The sequence below is a fragment of the Phyllostomus discolor genome, chromosome 9, assembly GCF_004126475.2.
Source record: "Phyllostomus discolor isolate MPI-MPIP mPhyDis1 chromosome 9, mPhyDis1.pri.v3, whole genome shotgun sequence".
NCBI lineage: Eukaryota > Metazoa > Chordata > Mammalia > Chiroptera > Phyllostomidae > Phyllostomus > Phyllostomus discolor.
In genome coordinates this window covers 76,460,725-76,475,151 of record NC_040911.2, presented here as the reverse complement: position 1 = coordinate 76,475,151, position 14,427 = coordinate 76,460,725, and the positions used below count along the sequence as shown (strand labels likewise).

Sequence of the window (14,427 nt, the reverse complement as noted above, 5' to 3'; positions counted from 1 at the left end):
CATAGTTTATAGTTACCAGGGACCATAAAGTTTTGGCTCAAAAGAAGGAAGTGCTTATTAATGTTTCTTATTAGGTGACTGCAATGTCCACATTATAAATTAAATAGATGTTGTGTTGACTGAGTTTTCGGTTATGTCACCCTTTGTTTGCTTTCTTCAAGTCTCCTGTAACCCTTAACTGGTTTCTTCAGACTTAACTCTTAAAGATAAGGCTTGAAAGAAATGGTTGAGGAAATTAACCTTTTAGTTTAGGTCCTCAGTATCTACTCCCAGTCTGGATTGGAAAGTGACTACCAGGACCCAGAATCTCCATTTCCTCAGTTTTCCATTGCCTCCAAATGGTGTGTCTATTACGTACCTGAGGTTCAGTCCCAAATTCCTAGCAAGCCTCTTTCCCTCCTGAGCTGGCTTAGGCTCAGGAGGGAATCAAAAGGCCGTTTTTAATTCTTCTTCTTCCTTTTTTTTGCCTTTTTCCTTTTGATGAAGACTGAATCCAAGGCAGTTTTTTTCAAACTTTAGCTGACCTCAGAATCACCTGGCCAACTAGATACACCATTGATCTTTGGCTCCACCCCAGATTTTCCCATTCAAAGGTCTGGGTGGGGCCTGAGATTGTACATTTCTGTTAAGCTTCCCAGAGGATGTTGCTGTCTGGCATGGGGCCTAATTCTTCTCTGGTTTTGCTTCTGTGCTCCTGGCTTGAGTCCCCATGTTGGTGACCTGGATTGTACCATCGGTAGCTCAAAGGGTATTCCAGATAAGGAGTGAGGCTAAGGTCAACCCAAGCCCCCATTCTCATAGTCCCCACCCTGGAACCCCTAGGCTCTCCAGGGACAAATCCGCAGGCTTCTATCTAGCTGCACAATTAAGAACACCATGAAACAAGGTCCAAGAGAGACAATTCTTTGTATAATCTATTTGTGGTCCCCACCTAAAACAGAATGTGATCTGTCATATTGCCATTTTGTTTTCTATTTCCTAGACCTTATCATATATCAAAATATACTTATTATATACTCAGGATAAATTTAATAGATTTTTCATAGCAAAAGACCTTAGGCCTTTTGTAATTCAGAACTCATTGTGTGAATGAGAAGGATTGAACTCTCCCAAACATTGCTGTGTAGCGCTAATTCCTGCTACTCAGGGAGAAGTTGTTTCTGTGCATGGTAAACTGTACACAGTACCCAGTACTCTGTTAGTTCTAGTCTTGAAAACAGGGACAGATTCTACTTTTTTTTTTAAAAAAAATTTTAAGATTTTTTATTTGTTTATTTTTAGAGAGGGAAGGGAGGGAGAGAGAGAGGGAGAGAGAAACATCAATGTGCCGTTGCTGGGGGTCATGGCCTGTAACCCAGGCATGTGCCCTGACTGGGAATCGAACCTGCAACACTTTGGTTTGCAGCCCGCGCTCAATCCACTGAACTACGCCAGCCAGGGCTAGATTCTACTTTTGACAAAAAGAAAAAAATCCACTCCTTTGTTTATAAGTATCCCAGGTCTGCCTAATTGTCTTATTTCTCAGTAGTGTTGTATTTCCCAGGGCTGTTGAAGTTAACTCTGTTTATCTTAAAATACTCAGTAATAATGAAATATCTTATGCTGTTTGCTGTGCCCCCTTAGTGAAATTAGAAATACTTTATTTCAGAGGCATAGAAGACGTCAGATGCCTTTACTTTGCAGAATTTTTGTATTATGTAAAAAAAGGTCCTACTAGAACAAGTTTGTTATTTCATGAAGTCAGAGAAAAGCCCAATTAAATTATATATTTCTTTCTCCAGGTTTCTGCCACACACTATATATATTTTCATATTCTAAAGGTTGACTCATCTTACTTTCTATCAAACAAAAATTTCTTTTTAGCAGTCATGTCTAATTCACTTCTCTAAAAGTCATTAATATGCAAAGTGTCTTCTATTTATGAAAGATCAAAATACTAATAAGCCAAGGATTTACTGAACAGTTAGGAATGAGACACCTCAGAAGACCTCACATGCAGGGAGACAGGCCCTGCTGCTCTCTATCTCGGTCCCCCAGGGTAGCTCCCTAAACCCAGGCCCCTGCCTGCGTCCTTCAGAGCAACTTAAGAACCAAGGAAGACATGAGGAGCTAGGTCTTATCAGGTCAGAAAACCCCAATCATAGACAACTATTTTTAATACAATTTCAGCCATTTAAGACGTTCAAGAGAATGTTGGAGAGCTGGCATATAAACATAGGTGTCATTTCCAAGGCAGATGCTGAAGACAACCTATGTCCCAACAATCTTTTGAAACAAATCAGTTATTTTCCTGGGAAACTATACACTTCATTGGATTCTAATTTCTTTGAAAAGTGGTCATTAGGACTGAATTCTATGTGAACAGTTATTCATTATAGTCAAATTAAACTGACCCTAAATATCCCACATAACCAAGCATCTTTTACCTGTTTTGTAAAATTCTGCATCATGAAACCTATAAAGGATCATAAGTACCACCTAATAAATTTATAAAGCTAATCCATTTTAATATTTTACTCATCTATTTCATAATTTGTATTGATTTTAAGAAAGTTGCATCTGCCACCTAATTGTGATGACCGTTGAGATGGAGAGAGAGATGAGGATCGGGTGTTTGCTGTTTTCATTTTATTCCTATTCAGTTTGTGTCCTTTTTTAATTCCAGGAAATTATTTTAAATCAGGAGGTGCTTTATTGATAAAAATATACTTATTATATACTCAGGATAAATTTAATAGATTTTTCATGGCAAAAAACCTTATACCTTTTGTAATTCAGAACTCATAAAGGCTGACCCCAGCACCACCAAAATCTGTCTTATTCTCACACGTAAGTATAGTAGAGGTTTCGGAGTTCACACCAAAGTTTTAGTCAGTATTACTAAGTAACTCCTTCCTAAGAATTAGTCAAAACTGGTGTATGTGAAGGCTGCCAGTGTACAGTCAAGATTTTAACTCTTGAAAAGAAATGGAGAACATTTTATAGCCATATCAGCCTCTTCCTACTGTTTGTTCTTGCCAAGAACTGTGGTGGAAATCATGCACGTTATTTAAAAATTGATTTATGTAAAAATAAAATGGCATTTTAATATCTTCTCTTTAGAGAACGTTTTTCTTGAATATAAAAATTAAAATCACTGTGAATATTTTAAAATACAGAAAGTATTAAAGAAAACAAAAATCACCTAAAATTCTGTCACTGGGATGTAACTAATTACTGCTTAGATTTTGGTATATACTTTGCTAGTCTATTTCCCCCATTAAAAAAAGTGTGTGTGTGTGCTCGTGTGCTGACCAGCATGGCTCAGTTGGTCAAGTGTTCTCCTGCAAAGCGAAAGGTCACCAGTGATTCCTGTCAGGGCACCTGGCTGGGTTGCTGGCCAGGTCCCTGTTTGGGGCGTGTGTGAGAGGCAACTGATTGATGATTCTCTTGAACATGTTTCCCTCCATGTCTTTCTTTTTTAAAAAATATTTTATTTACCTATTTTTAGAAGGAGGGAAAGGGAGGGAGAAAGAGAGGAAAAGAGACATTGATGTGAGGGAAACATAGATCAGTTGCCTGTCTCATGCACCCAGACCCAGACTGAACCCACCAGCCAGGCATGGGCTCTGACTGGAAGTCAAACCTGTGACCTTTTGCTCCACAGAAAGACACCCAACCAACCAAGCCACACTGGTCAGGTCTCCCTCGATCTCTTTCTCCTTCCCGTCCCTCAAATAAATAAATAAATAAATAAATAAAGTGTTAAAAATGTGTGTATGAGAACTATGTCTATAACACAAAAATTTGGAACTTTCAGGCAATTTTTTACTTGCTTAATAATATGTTCAGAGCATTTGTAATTGCTTGACAAGGGTTGTGAATATTTTTAGAACTCTTCTAAATTTGCTATTGTTCAGCAAATAACTACTCTCGAAAGCATTATTTTTAATGGGCACAGAACATTTAAGTACTATAGTATATTGAACCGATTGCTTAGTGATGCTCATACAAGGACAATATTTTTCTACCATTAATAGCACAACAGTGTATATTATTCTACTACACAGATTTTCTATGCATTTACTTAGGATAAATCCTACTGGTAGAATAACTAGATTAAAAATATGGACATTTCAAGGCCATGGAAATGTATAGCAAAACTCTTTTCCACCAAACTATAGAAGAATGCCCTTACCCCCAACCCTCAATAACATTTTGTATTATCATTTTCTTAATCTTACACCTTTTATATATTTTTTGAAAAGGTTATTTAATGGCTTGATGAAAATGGAGATATTTTTAGCAAATTGGGAAAATTGTCATCAATGGAGTGCTATAGATCAGTGTCAGATCAGATTTTTACTTGAAATAAAGCCATTTATTTAAAAGCTCTAGATGATCTGACCTAGTTGTCCATCTGTTTTTAGAACTATAAGGATATCTTATTTAAAGATTGAAGAGCAAGACATTTGAATCTGCCTCACAGAGTCAACTAACTGACTTCTCATCAGTGGAAATTTTATCTCAATGCTATATTCTGGAAAACGAACTTGGTTATTCTCATCATGGGTTATCTGAGATTCTGGGTTATTTGGTTTAATGGGATTTGTGTGGTTGGATAGGGGAGGGATTAATTCCTTATGCAATTTACGATGTAAAAGATAAAAGTTACACTTAAGAAAATTTATAAATTTATTATTTGGATGTTATATGCTATCATGTGGAAGCAAATGCTTTTTCAAACAAACTTGTTTCTTCACAAAGAGACAAAAAGTGGAGAATGCCTTAGTTGGCTTGGGGGAAGCTGCAAATTTTATTTAAAGTTTGTATTCATTGCTGAGGGGGCAAAATTATTAAAGACATCTGAATCCAGGAGAATGGTACACTGTAGAAATATCTGTACTCTTGAAAGGGGCTTTGGAATAGAAGGAGAGGAGTTATCTGAATTCATTTCTACGTGACATTCTATTGGTACTTTTGGTACTATTGGTCTATTGGTCTATTTGGTACTTTTCTTTCTGTCTTTCTTTGATTCAGTTGATCACATGCCTGTTGAATGCCCCATCCCTTCAAGGCAGAGCTGTGCCTACTCTTTTTCAGAGTGACTTGGCAACGTGCTAGGCCTTTTAGGAAGATGTCCAGCTTCAGTAGGCCCAATGTGGTTTTTTCATGAGCTGCCGTAAAAAAAAAAAAATATATATATATATATATATATATATTTACATATATATGTATATACATATATATATTTATATCTTAAAGTAGTAATTGAAAACAACATAAATTTATTAGCTCATACTTTTAGAGAGCAAAACTTAGAAATCAAGGTCTGTAGGGCCAAGCTCCCTCCAGTCTAGGGGGAGAATTCACTCTGCCTCTTCTAGCTCCTGGTGGCTGTAGCACTCCAATTTCTGCCCAGTGGTCACATTGCCTCTTCCTCCACTGTCTGTCAAATCTCCCTCTTTTTCCCTTTTTAAAGGACACTTGTGATTGCATTAGTGCCCACGAGGATGATACAAGATAATCTCCCCATCTCAAGACCCTTAACTTAATAACACGCCCAAATTTCTTTTTTTGCCATGTAAGGTAACACTCAGAGATTTTAGGATCCAGATGCGGTATCTTTTGGGGGCCATTGTACATCCTACCTTACTCAGGACTTTAAATACACCTGAGTTCATGAACTTACCTCTGTCATTTGTCTACCAGGACATGAGGCATATATCAGAAACAAAAATTCTTTGCTAAAGTTTGACTCATCTGGCATAAGGAGGCAGAGTTGACTCAGTGATTGAACCAGCATATCTAGGATAGGTGGTCTGCTAAATCTTAAAGACTACCCAGCAGATTTAAAGATGTACACAACAGAGTAGGCCAACAAACAGAACTTGTCTTCCTTGGCAAGTTCTGCCAGTTGGCTCGATGAATGGATGGATAGGTGGAAGGCCTCTTTTATGGATGATGTGCATGCCCTGCCTGGATATTTGGTCCCCAACAGCCTACCTGAGTTCCCTCATTGTTGTCCCACAAACTCCCTTCAGTTTTTCATCAACTTCTTTAGAAGGAGCATTTTGCCAGTGCTGTGAAACAGGGCCATTTAGGACTCCCTTCTTTTGTCCCCTCCTTGCCAAGCTCCACAGTCCAGGGACTTTCCCTTCTGCAGCCAGTGCAATAGCTAATCCATTTCAGTTGCATAAGATTTTAAAAACAATAAGACGATTGAAAAGCACATGGCCTCCTTCCAGTGACTGCTTAAGGTGTTTACTCTGGAAAAGGTACAGAGTTATACTCATATATCCCTTCTTTGTGTAAATTCTCGTCTACTTTCCGTGTTCCTGAATGAAGAGGGCCCTTTTTTGTGGGCTCTGGCTGGGGAGGTGGTGTTCTTCTAGGAGGTGGAAGAGGCAATTGAACCTTGAAGTATCATATAAATGAGGCCTTAGAAGGCAAGCCAGAGAGTTTGAGAAGAGGAACCTTTGGCATTGCCCAGTAAATGCATTTTTTTGTTTTTTGTGTGTTTTTTTTTAATTAGCTGTGGGTGGGGCTTTGAGATAATTGAGAAAAGGATGTAGTTATAGAGTGACCAGATCTCCCCTCCATGCCTCTTAATAGAAGCAACTGCCCCTTTAACTTTCTCTGTAGTCAGCTGGACTACAAGATGTACCTTCATCTGTTCCCATTTTAAAATCAATTACCTGGGTCAAACTGCCGTTAAACACGATTGGCTGGGTCAGCCTTTTCTACTCTGTAGGTCATAGTTGTGCCATCAGTATAAAATAACCCAGCTGCTGCCCCTAACCACAGGCCCTGGGAAGTATTTCAGAGATACTGTAAGGAACAGCTCCTAGTTTATAATTGGAAAAATGCAGGATAATCCAATGTCATTTTGCAAAAATGCCTCTTACCTTGCATGTTCAGAACCCCAAAAGCTCTGAGAAAGTAAGCAATAAAAAGAGTTTTTACCTCCACTGAAGAAATCTTTATAGAGATTGAGGTCAAAATCACCCTCTTCTTTCTGTTAGCCCCCACCAAAGTCCTTCACAAAATGCCACCATTATGATAAAATTGGTACCCAAGGAAGATATGAATGGTTTAGTAGTAAGGATAGTAATGGATTCAGAGAAACATCACATACTGAGGACATTTGTTTTGTGTCCTTTCACTGAAAGGATGCTGGGGAAACCAGAGTTAAACCAATGAAAAATGATGCCAGTTGATACAAGCTTTCTCTTCATTCTCATTTTTAATATGACCTTTTATTATATCAGAAGTCTCTTTCTGCTTGCTATTCCCTTTAAAAATAAAACCAAAGGGAAATATCGAAAGGCATAGTTGGCAGGAGTGAGGACACATAAAGGTGTGCAGAAGACACGAGGTGTCTCACCCACTTGTCTCCATAGCCTTGGTCAGCCAGGAAGGCCACCATATTGTTTTATTTTCTCATCTGTCTTGAGCATTCACACTTGGGTCCCGGTAGTGGGTTATTCTGAACAACACATTCGTGACAGCTGGAGGAGGTCTGTGGGTCTGCTTTTATCTGTATATCTGTTTTATGGCATAGCAGCATGAATGCACATCATTGCAATAGAAGCTTGCTTCTGTGCTGCCTTAGGTGAAGAGCTTGTGTGTGTGTTTGTGTTTCTCAGATAGACACCGAGAAATGAAATGGAAAGACACAGAGAAGGACAAACTGAGAGAAGCAGAGAGACAGAAAGACAGGAAGAGAAACCCGGTTACAGTCATTGTGGGAGACAGGAAGGCAGGGATCAGCCCACACAAGGATGGGCTGCAGAAAAGCACCTTCCCCTTCTCCCACTCTGCATCCAGGCTCAGCCTCTTGGCCTTACGTGGAGGCCTTGGTGCTGATTAATGGAGGGCTGCCTCCCACCTTAGCTGGCCTGGTGAGGATGCCCTACATGCTTTCACCAGCTTTGGCCCAGTCAGTAATGAGAGTAATGAGTAATGGAGAAGTTCCTCCACAAACAGCAACGGTGGCCATTGTGAGAAAGCTGCCTTGAAATGTGACCTGATATATTCTTTTTGGCTTTAAATTGTTTAAAGACTAAAGAATAATGAATCTACCTATCTATGATTTCAACTCTCTTTTGAAATTTGCATTTTTTAAATTCACACAAGCACACATAATGCAAGAATATATATTCCCATAATAAAAATGTCCAGCACAGAGATAACACTAAAGATGTTGATTTTCAGCCTTGATCCTTATTTCCTCCTCAGAAGTTTAAGCAGGGTCATAAATTTGGAAGGTTCTTTCCAAAGTTTTAAATAATTTACTTATATACATATGTACCTAGAGAAATATGTAGGTTTGTTCTTTGTGTGTGTGTGTTTACATAAGTGGTATTACACTGTTCATACCATCCTGTTTTGCATGTGTTAGAGACTTCTCACATGCAGGTGTGCCTTGCCTTGTGGCACGTGCCAGGATATGCATAGACTAGACTTTTCTCTTTATCTCATTGTGAATCACATTGATTTGTTTTCAATGTTGAAGTGTTCTGAATTATTCTTTTAATAACTTTCTGGAATAGATTTGCGTATATTTTAGCTAGAATTTTTCTCTGTAAGAGATAAAAATCTCCAAGGTTGGTTGGTTTCTTATTAACTCCATTGGGGTGTCAGGATCTGGCAGTGGGACTGGTGAAGTGAGCTGGGCACAAGATTTACTTTCTGCTTGAAGATTTGGTAAAACTCACTGGTAAAGCCACATGGGCCTAATCTTTTATTATTTTCTAAATTGCTTCCTAGATCATCTTTGATCTGTTCAAATATTCTGCATTTTTGAACCACTTTTTTAAACTTTGAAAACCTTCCACATTATTTATGTTTTCAAATATTTTGATTAAACTTATGCATAGCATTCCCTTAAGTTTTCACCTTTTCCTTTTTGTAATCACACCCCACTTTTCATTGTGAATGTTGTGTTTATGCTTCCTCCTCATTGTCCTTCTCCCCTATCTGTCTCTGTCTTTCTCCACAACACTTGCCCAATTTTTATCTAATATATAAATATTCAGAAAACAATTGTTATTGATCATTCTTTTACTGGTTTTGGCTACATATTACATATTTAGGTTTTTTTAATATATCTATGTTTTGATGCATAATGTTCCCATTATTTCTTTCTAAAAAGTTTATAATTGCTATTGTGACTAGTCTGCTTAACTCAAGAATTACTTAGAAGTGTGTTAATAAGTTTGCTTTTTCGTATGTGTACAGATTTTATGTACTTTCTGTCATTAATTTTTAAGTTGGCCCACTTTTGGTCAATAAGTGTGGTGATCATAATTTCAGCCTTTTGAAAAATGCTGAGGTTTCCTCTATGGTCTAATCATGATTATATTTTGGGATTGTTATATGTATACAGGGTATCTGGGTACAAAGAGGAAAGGATAGAGATGGAGAGAGAACAAGAATGAGATAGAAATAGAGGCTTATGTGGTTGTTGAACCTCTGCTTCTATTTTCCACTTCTCTAAATTTTTGTCATAATTTCTGGGTTTTATGTGTGTGTGTGTTGTATTGTTTTAGAATTCCATGGTTTAGCTTCATCTGAGTTTTCTTTATAATTCATATTTTAATAGTTATAATTCTTTAAAATTCTTTACATTTTAAAGAATTCTTTAAATTTTAAAAAATTCTTTATGACTCTTAAAAGTCTGATTTCGACAATCATTTTTTAAATTTCTGGAATTTCTAGTTAATTATGTTCGGGGAAGAGAATGCACTGTCTCCTCCCTCTGAGGATATCAGCTATACCTAAGCAAAAGCTATTTGTGCTGTTAACTCTGTTTCCTTGGGTGTAAGTTCTTCTAGTTACTGTTTTGGTGTGTATCTCCTATATTCCTGGCGTTGCCTAAGTATTTGGCGATTCTTGGCTGGTGCTCACCTTTTCATTTAAAATGACCTGTTTGCAGCTATTGAATGTACACTGCAGTTCATGGTGCTAAGAAAGGTGGATGAAAGGAACACCCAGCTTTTCCTAGGTGCAGGCAGCCACCCTGAACAATGCCCAGGTTCTCCTTCAAAGTCATGATCTCAGTCGTTGCTAGAAAGCAGACATTCTGTTGTTCTCTGAGTGGCCCAAGTAAGGAGGAGTTGAGAGAGGCTGAAGAGAGGACCAAGGGCGATAAAAAATTCCAGCTACTCCTGCCTGATTCTGCAGTCCATCACCCTGTGGCCTCCTCCTGCCCTTGCATGAACCTTCAGCTCGTAGTGCAGGCTTTGCAGTAGCCCTCTCCCTCTCCACACAGGTTCCAGTGTGTGGTTTCCTTCTTTTATCTGGTGCCATCTGATAATGCGTATTTTATTTCATAGGATTTGAAGAGGGAGGGGAAACTTCACAAATGATTGCCTCTGGTGTTTCTTAATTATATTGTTTCTCCAGGTTTGGAGACAAGGAGATGGGAAGTTAGGGTCAGATGAAGGGAAAAAGGAAGAAAAAAGACAATTTATGGGCTTATTCTATGTGTATGAAGAAAGCTTTTGCAAACATATAAAGTGATTAACCTTTGATCTTCACTTGTTTTTAAATATTTGTACTAATGAAATATTCTTTTTCATTTTTAGGTCTTGAATATAACCATGGCCAAACCTTATGAATTTAACTGGCAGAAGGAAGTTCCTTACTTTTTGCAAGAAGGAGCAATTTTTGACAGATATGAAGAGGTAAATGGGGTGTTATTAGTGTATTCTCTCAAAACATTCTTATAATTATTTCATTTTAATTACACTATTGAGTAAATAGTCTTTGACAGAAATAAGAACATCTTTGAGATTTATAAGTTGGAATAGCTGGAAAGAGGCAAGGTATGAGATATAATGATAATAATACTGTATTTATTGAGCACTTACCATGTGCCAGATGTAATGATAATGATACTATAAATTATTGAGAGCTCACTGTGTGCCAGACAACCTTCTGAAGTGTTTCATGTGTATTCTTTAATTCCTCACAATAACCTTATAAGGTTGTTGCTATTATTATCTTCGTTTTACAGATGGGTTTTATGTAGGAACAGTTTTTGCTTAATGAAGTGCTTTTGGCAGGCTTTTCACATAAAACTTTGTATTTATTACAAATGTAATGGTGATTGGACTTCACGCTAGTCATTTGCTGTGCTGGTTTCATTAATACAGAAAAGCTTGACCGGAGCTTTGCATGCCTCGGCTTCTGTCATTGATTGTTCTTGCATGGTGGCAAGTGGCTCAGGCTTTTTATAAAGCAGGGGCTTGAGGACCATATCTGATCAGAAGGTTGAAGTAGGTAGGTTGAAGCCTCATTAGCATTGTAAATGACTTTTTTTTCTTAGATTGTACTTGAATTTGAGGTGAATTGGGGAAGAGTATATGGTGAAACTGTGTTTCTTCTAAGGCAAAGGGAAATGTAAAACTTTTGAAGACTTTGTGTAGAGTGAGAGTTGGTTCCTTTCAAAATCACATGAATGTATGTGTTGGCCTTCCCAGAGGTTCACATTGCCAGGCCTTTACATGACATCCATGTGTTTATGTGAGTCAGTACTTGTTGACTTGGTTTTTCCAAAATGTGTATCATAGTACACTCTGGATTTATCCCAGTTACTTTGTAAGTAAACAAAATTGAGAAAGGCAAAGGATGGGCCCCAATGCAGTTCTATTTTTGTATTGAATTAAAGTATTGAAGCTATTTATATGACTGAAACTTTACTGCTTCTCAGAAAGCAATAGCTAATTGCACTCTGTTATCAAAGGAAAAAATAATAATATTTCACCGCCTGGATGCAACCACTTTTAATTCTTTGGGAGTTTTCCTTTAGTCTTTCTTTCTATATGTTTTTTCTTTTTTTCCCCTTCTTTCATAGTTGTGATCATAGCGTAACCTTTGAAAATATATATCAGAGCCTCTTCTTCCTCTAGTTAAAATGCTTTCATGGCTCTCTAATGTAGGATAAAGGAAATGTATCAGAAGGAAATACACGACTTTCCATTATTCAGCTCAAGCCTTTTTCTACAACCTCATTTCCTACCAAATTCTTACATAGTCTCTGCTTTAGTCATAAAAACCCACTTACAATTTTTCCAATAAACTATTCTATGACATGCTTTGTGTACATTGCCCTCTGTTTCTGAAATAAACTTGTTCCTCCTTCTTAGACTGGTGAACTCCTGCTCATCCCTTAGAACCCAGATGGGAATTCTCCACCTCTTTGGTTTCTTTCTTCCTTGATACATCCAGTGAGAACTGATCACTCTTTTGTGCTACTACTGACCTACCCTTGCACCTATTACACTGTGTTCCTATTTAATGTTTCTGTTTCTCCTCCTATACTCTGATTTTCTTTAGGTCAAGGGCCCTATTTTGCTTCTCCCTCTCTAGGGACTAACAGAATGCCTGCAACTGCTGAACTCACTGTAGATGTCTAGTATCAAAAGGGACTTTAGATTCAATTGATTCCAACTGTCTGGTTTTATTGTTTGTGTACTTGTGCATTTTCTTGATAATATCAATGGTGAGAATTCTAGAGACCCATGTGAGGGCCCGTGTGCACTTCAACAGATTCAAAATATTAGGGTAAACCACAGGATATTTCTATTTTTTAAGTTAAAAATGATCAAGACATAATTGATCTAGTTCAAGCCTAATGTGAAGTCAGTTTATTGTGGTTGACTGCTTTTATCCACTTTACACAACTTGGCAAAGGGGGCCGAGGACCAGCTTAGATGCACTTCTAAATCTTTCTCCTGGGTAAGCCAGGTGTAAGTTGGGGACCAGTGTCAGCAAGTTGATGGCCATTGCCCTGCATTATGAGTTGGTGAGAGCCATCTCTCCCTGAATCGGCTAGTGCCCCAAAAGATTTGTGGTTTCTAAGGCTCTGGAAAACAATAGGATAATTTCAAAATATTACATGGCTTCCAATTACTCACAGAATGTCATTTTGAAGTGATTAAATATAATCACTACTTGAGCATCTCTACTACTACAGTATAAGCAGAAACATGAGAGAAAGGTGCTTCTTTGATAAACAAAGTAAAATACGATTTCATAAACTGAAAGTTCATCCTCATGGAATCATTTATTATTTCTACTGATCTTCTCTGGTTATTAGTTATCACAACTCACTCACATTTAGAAAATACTGATTACTTGCGCTTCCAAAGGCATTGGCTTTTTCCCCAGATTCCTCTGAAAATGAGATAAAACCAGGAGGAAAGAAATTGTGAACAAGTATTAAAAACATTTAACTAAGCTTTCAACTTTCTGAAGTGCTAGTTTAAGCAAACATTAAAAAAAGAACCTCATAAAGTAAATAAGTCTCTTTATAACAATATATCAAACCAGAAAACCAAACAGTATTTCAAGTGAATTGTAGCCAGTTTTTCTTATTATTTCCCAATCCTGTAAGATTCAATTCTTTGGAGCCACAGCCATTAAAATATTCAAGGCAACAAATTATATGCAGAAAAGCTTTGTTTTTTTATAATTTGTATGTAAACAGAAGTGAGAAATGACAACTGACAGCAAATGGGAGGAACAAGAATTGGAGAAAACAGAACCTGAGCTCCCCCCAAAGTGTCACGGCAAAGGGACCACATGTGAAGGGACACAAATGCCTTTAGCCCTGTGTGACAACTCTCACGATGGCCTGAAGGGTCAGGCAAACAATGTGTCTTGTTCCACTGATTGGTTCAAGGAAGGCAGAGAAGTAGATGAGCCCTCACAAGGTCAGAAAAAAAGTATTTACTAGCCACAGTTTTAAAATTGCATATTATCTTGCCAATCAATATAATCAGTGCAGCTGGTTTTAAGCATCATTTTATTATTTCTGCATTACTGAGGGATTTCTTTGAGGCCGCCCAAAATTTTAGAAGCTGCATAACAGCCTGCATTGTAACCTCTGATTGTATACCCATTCCACTTCTAAATCTATTTTTTTAATCCGACTTTATTTGACTTAGACGTTACTTGAATGCAAACTGTATTTTGTTTCTAAGCAGTGCTTGTTAGGAAATCTTTTAAATAGAGATTTTTCCGTTGTGGAGGACAAAAACAGCAGTGGGAACACATGGAACCCAAATGTCTCCAACTCAACCTGATTGTCTTTCTGTATTCCCATTAAAAGGGCCCCATCCCCTGGCTGCTCAGGGCCCTCCCACCCTTTCCTAGAATTCCTAGGTCCTTACACTCTCTTGATGATTAGTCATATCCTTGGTGCCTTCTTACCTCTCTGCTCCCAGTTCTAGTTTGTTTCTCTTCTTAAACTCGTTGTGTCACCAAGTTCCAAGAATAAGGACAATGTGGGAAATAGACTCTTACTGAAGATTGGGTGGTAGCAGAGACCTGCAGCATGCTCCAGGACACATTCAGATTAAGTATCTGAGGTCATGTAATTTCATGAGTCAGCTCTGCCGCAGGGTGTCTCATTGCTGTCCTCTTGCCTCCCTCTGC

At 37.9% G+C, this 14,427-nt stretch overlaps 1 protein-coding gene across 13 annotated transcripts in view; it reads left to right on the top strand.

The window, feature by feature from the left end:
- Nucleotides 1-14,427, top strand: part of PLCB4 (phospholipase C beta 4) — a 394,279-nt gene that overhangs the window by 223,926 nt on the left and 155,926 nt on the right. For 10 of the 13 annotated variants that reach the window (XM_036010096.1, XM_036010097.1, XM_028524963.2 and 7 more), the window contains one exon: nucleotides 10,572-10,670. In XM_036010096.1, coding sequence (XP_035865989.1) covers nucleotides 10,587-10,670 — 84 coding nt within the window. In that variant the 5' untranslated portion in view covers nucleotides 10,572-10,586. Of the gene's footprint in view, nucleotides 1-1,101; nucleotides 1,170-10,571; nucleotides 10,671-14,427 lie in introns of those variants that run through there. The other 3 variants (XM_036010100.1, XM_036010094.1, XM_036010098.1) reach the window with 2 other exon arrangements.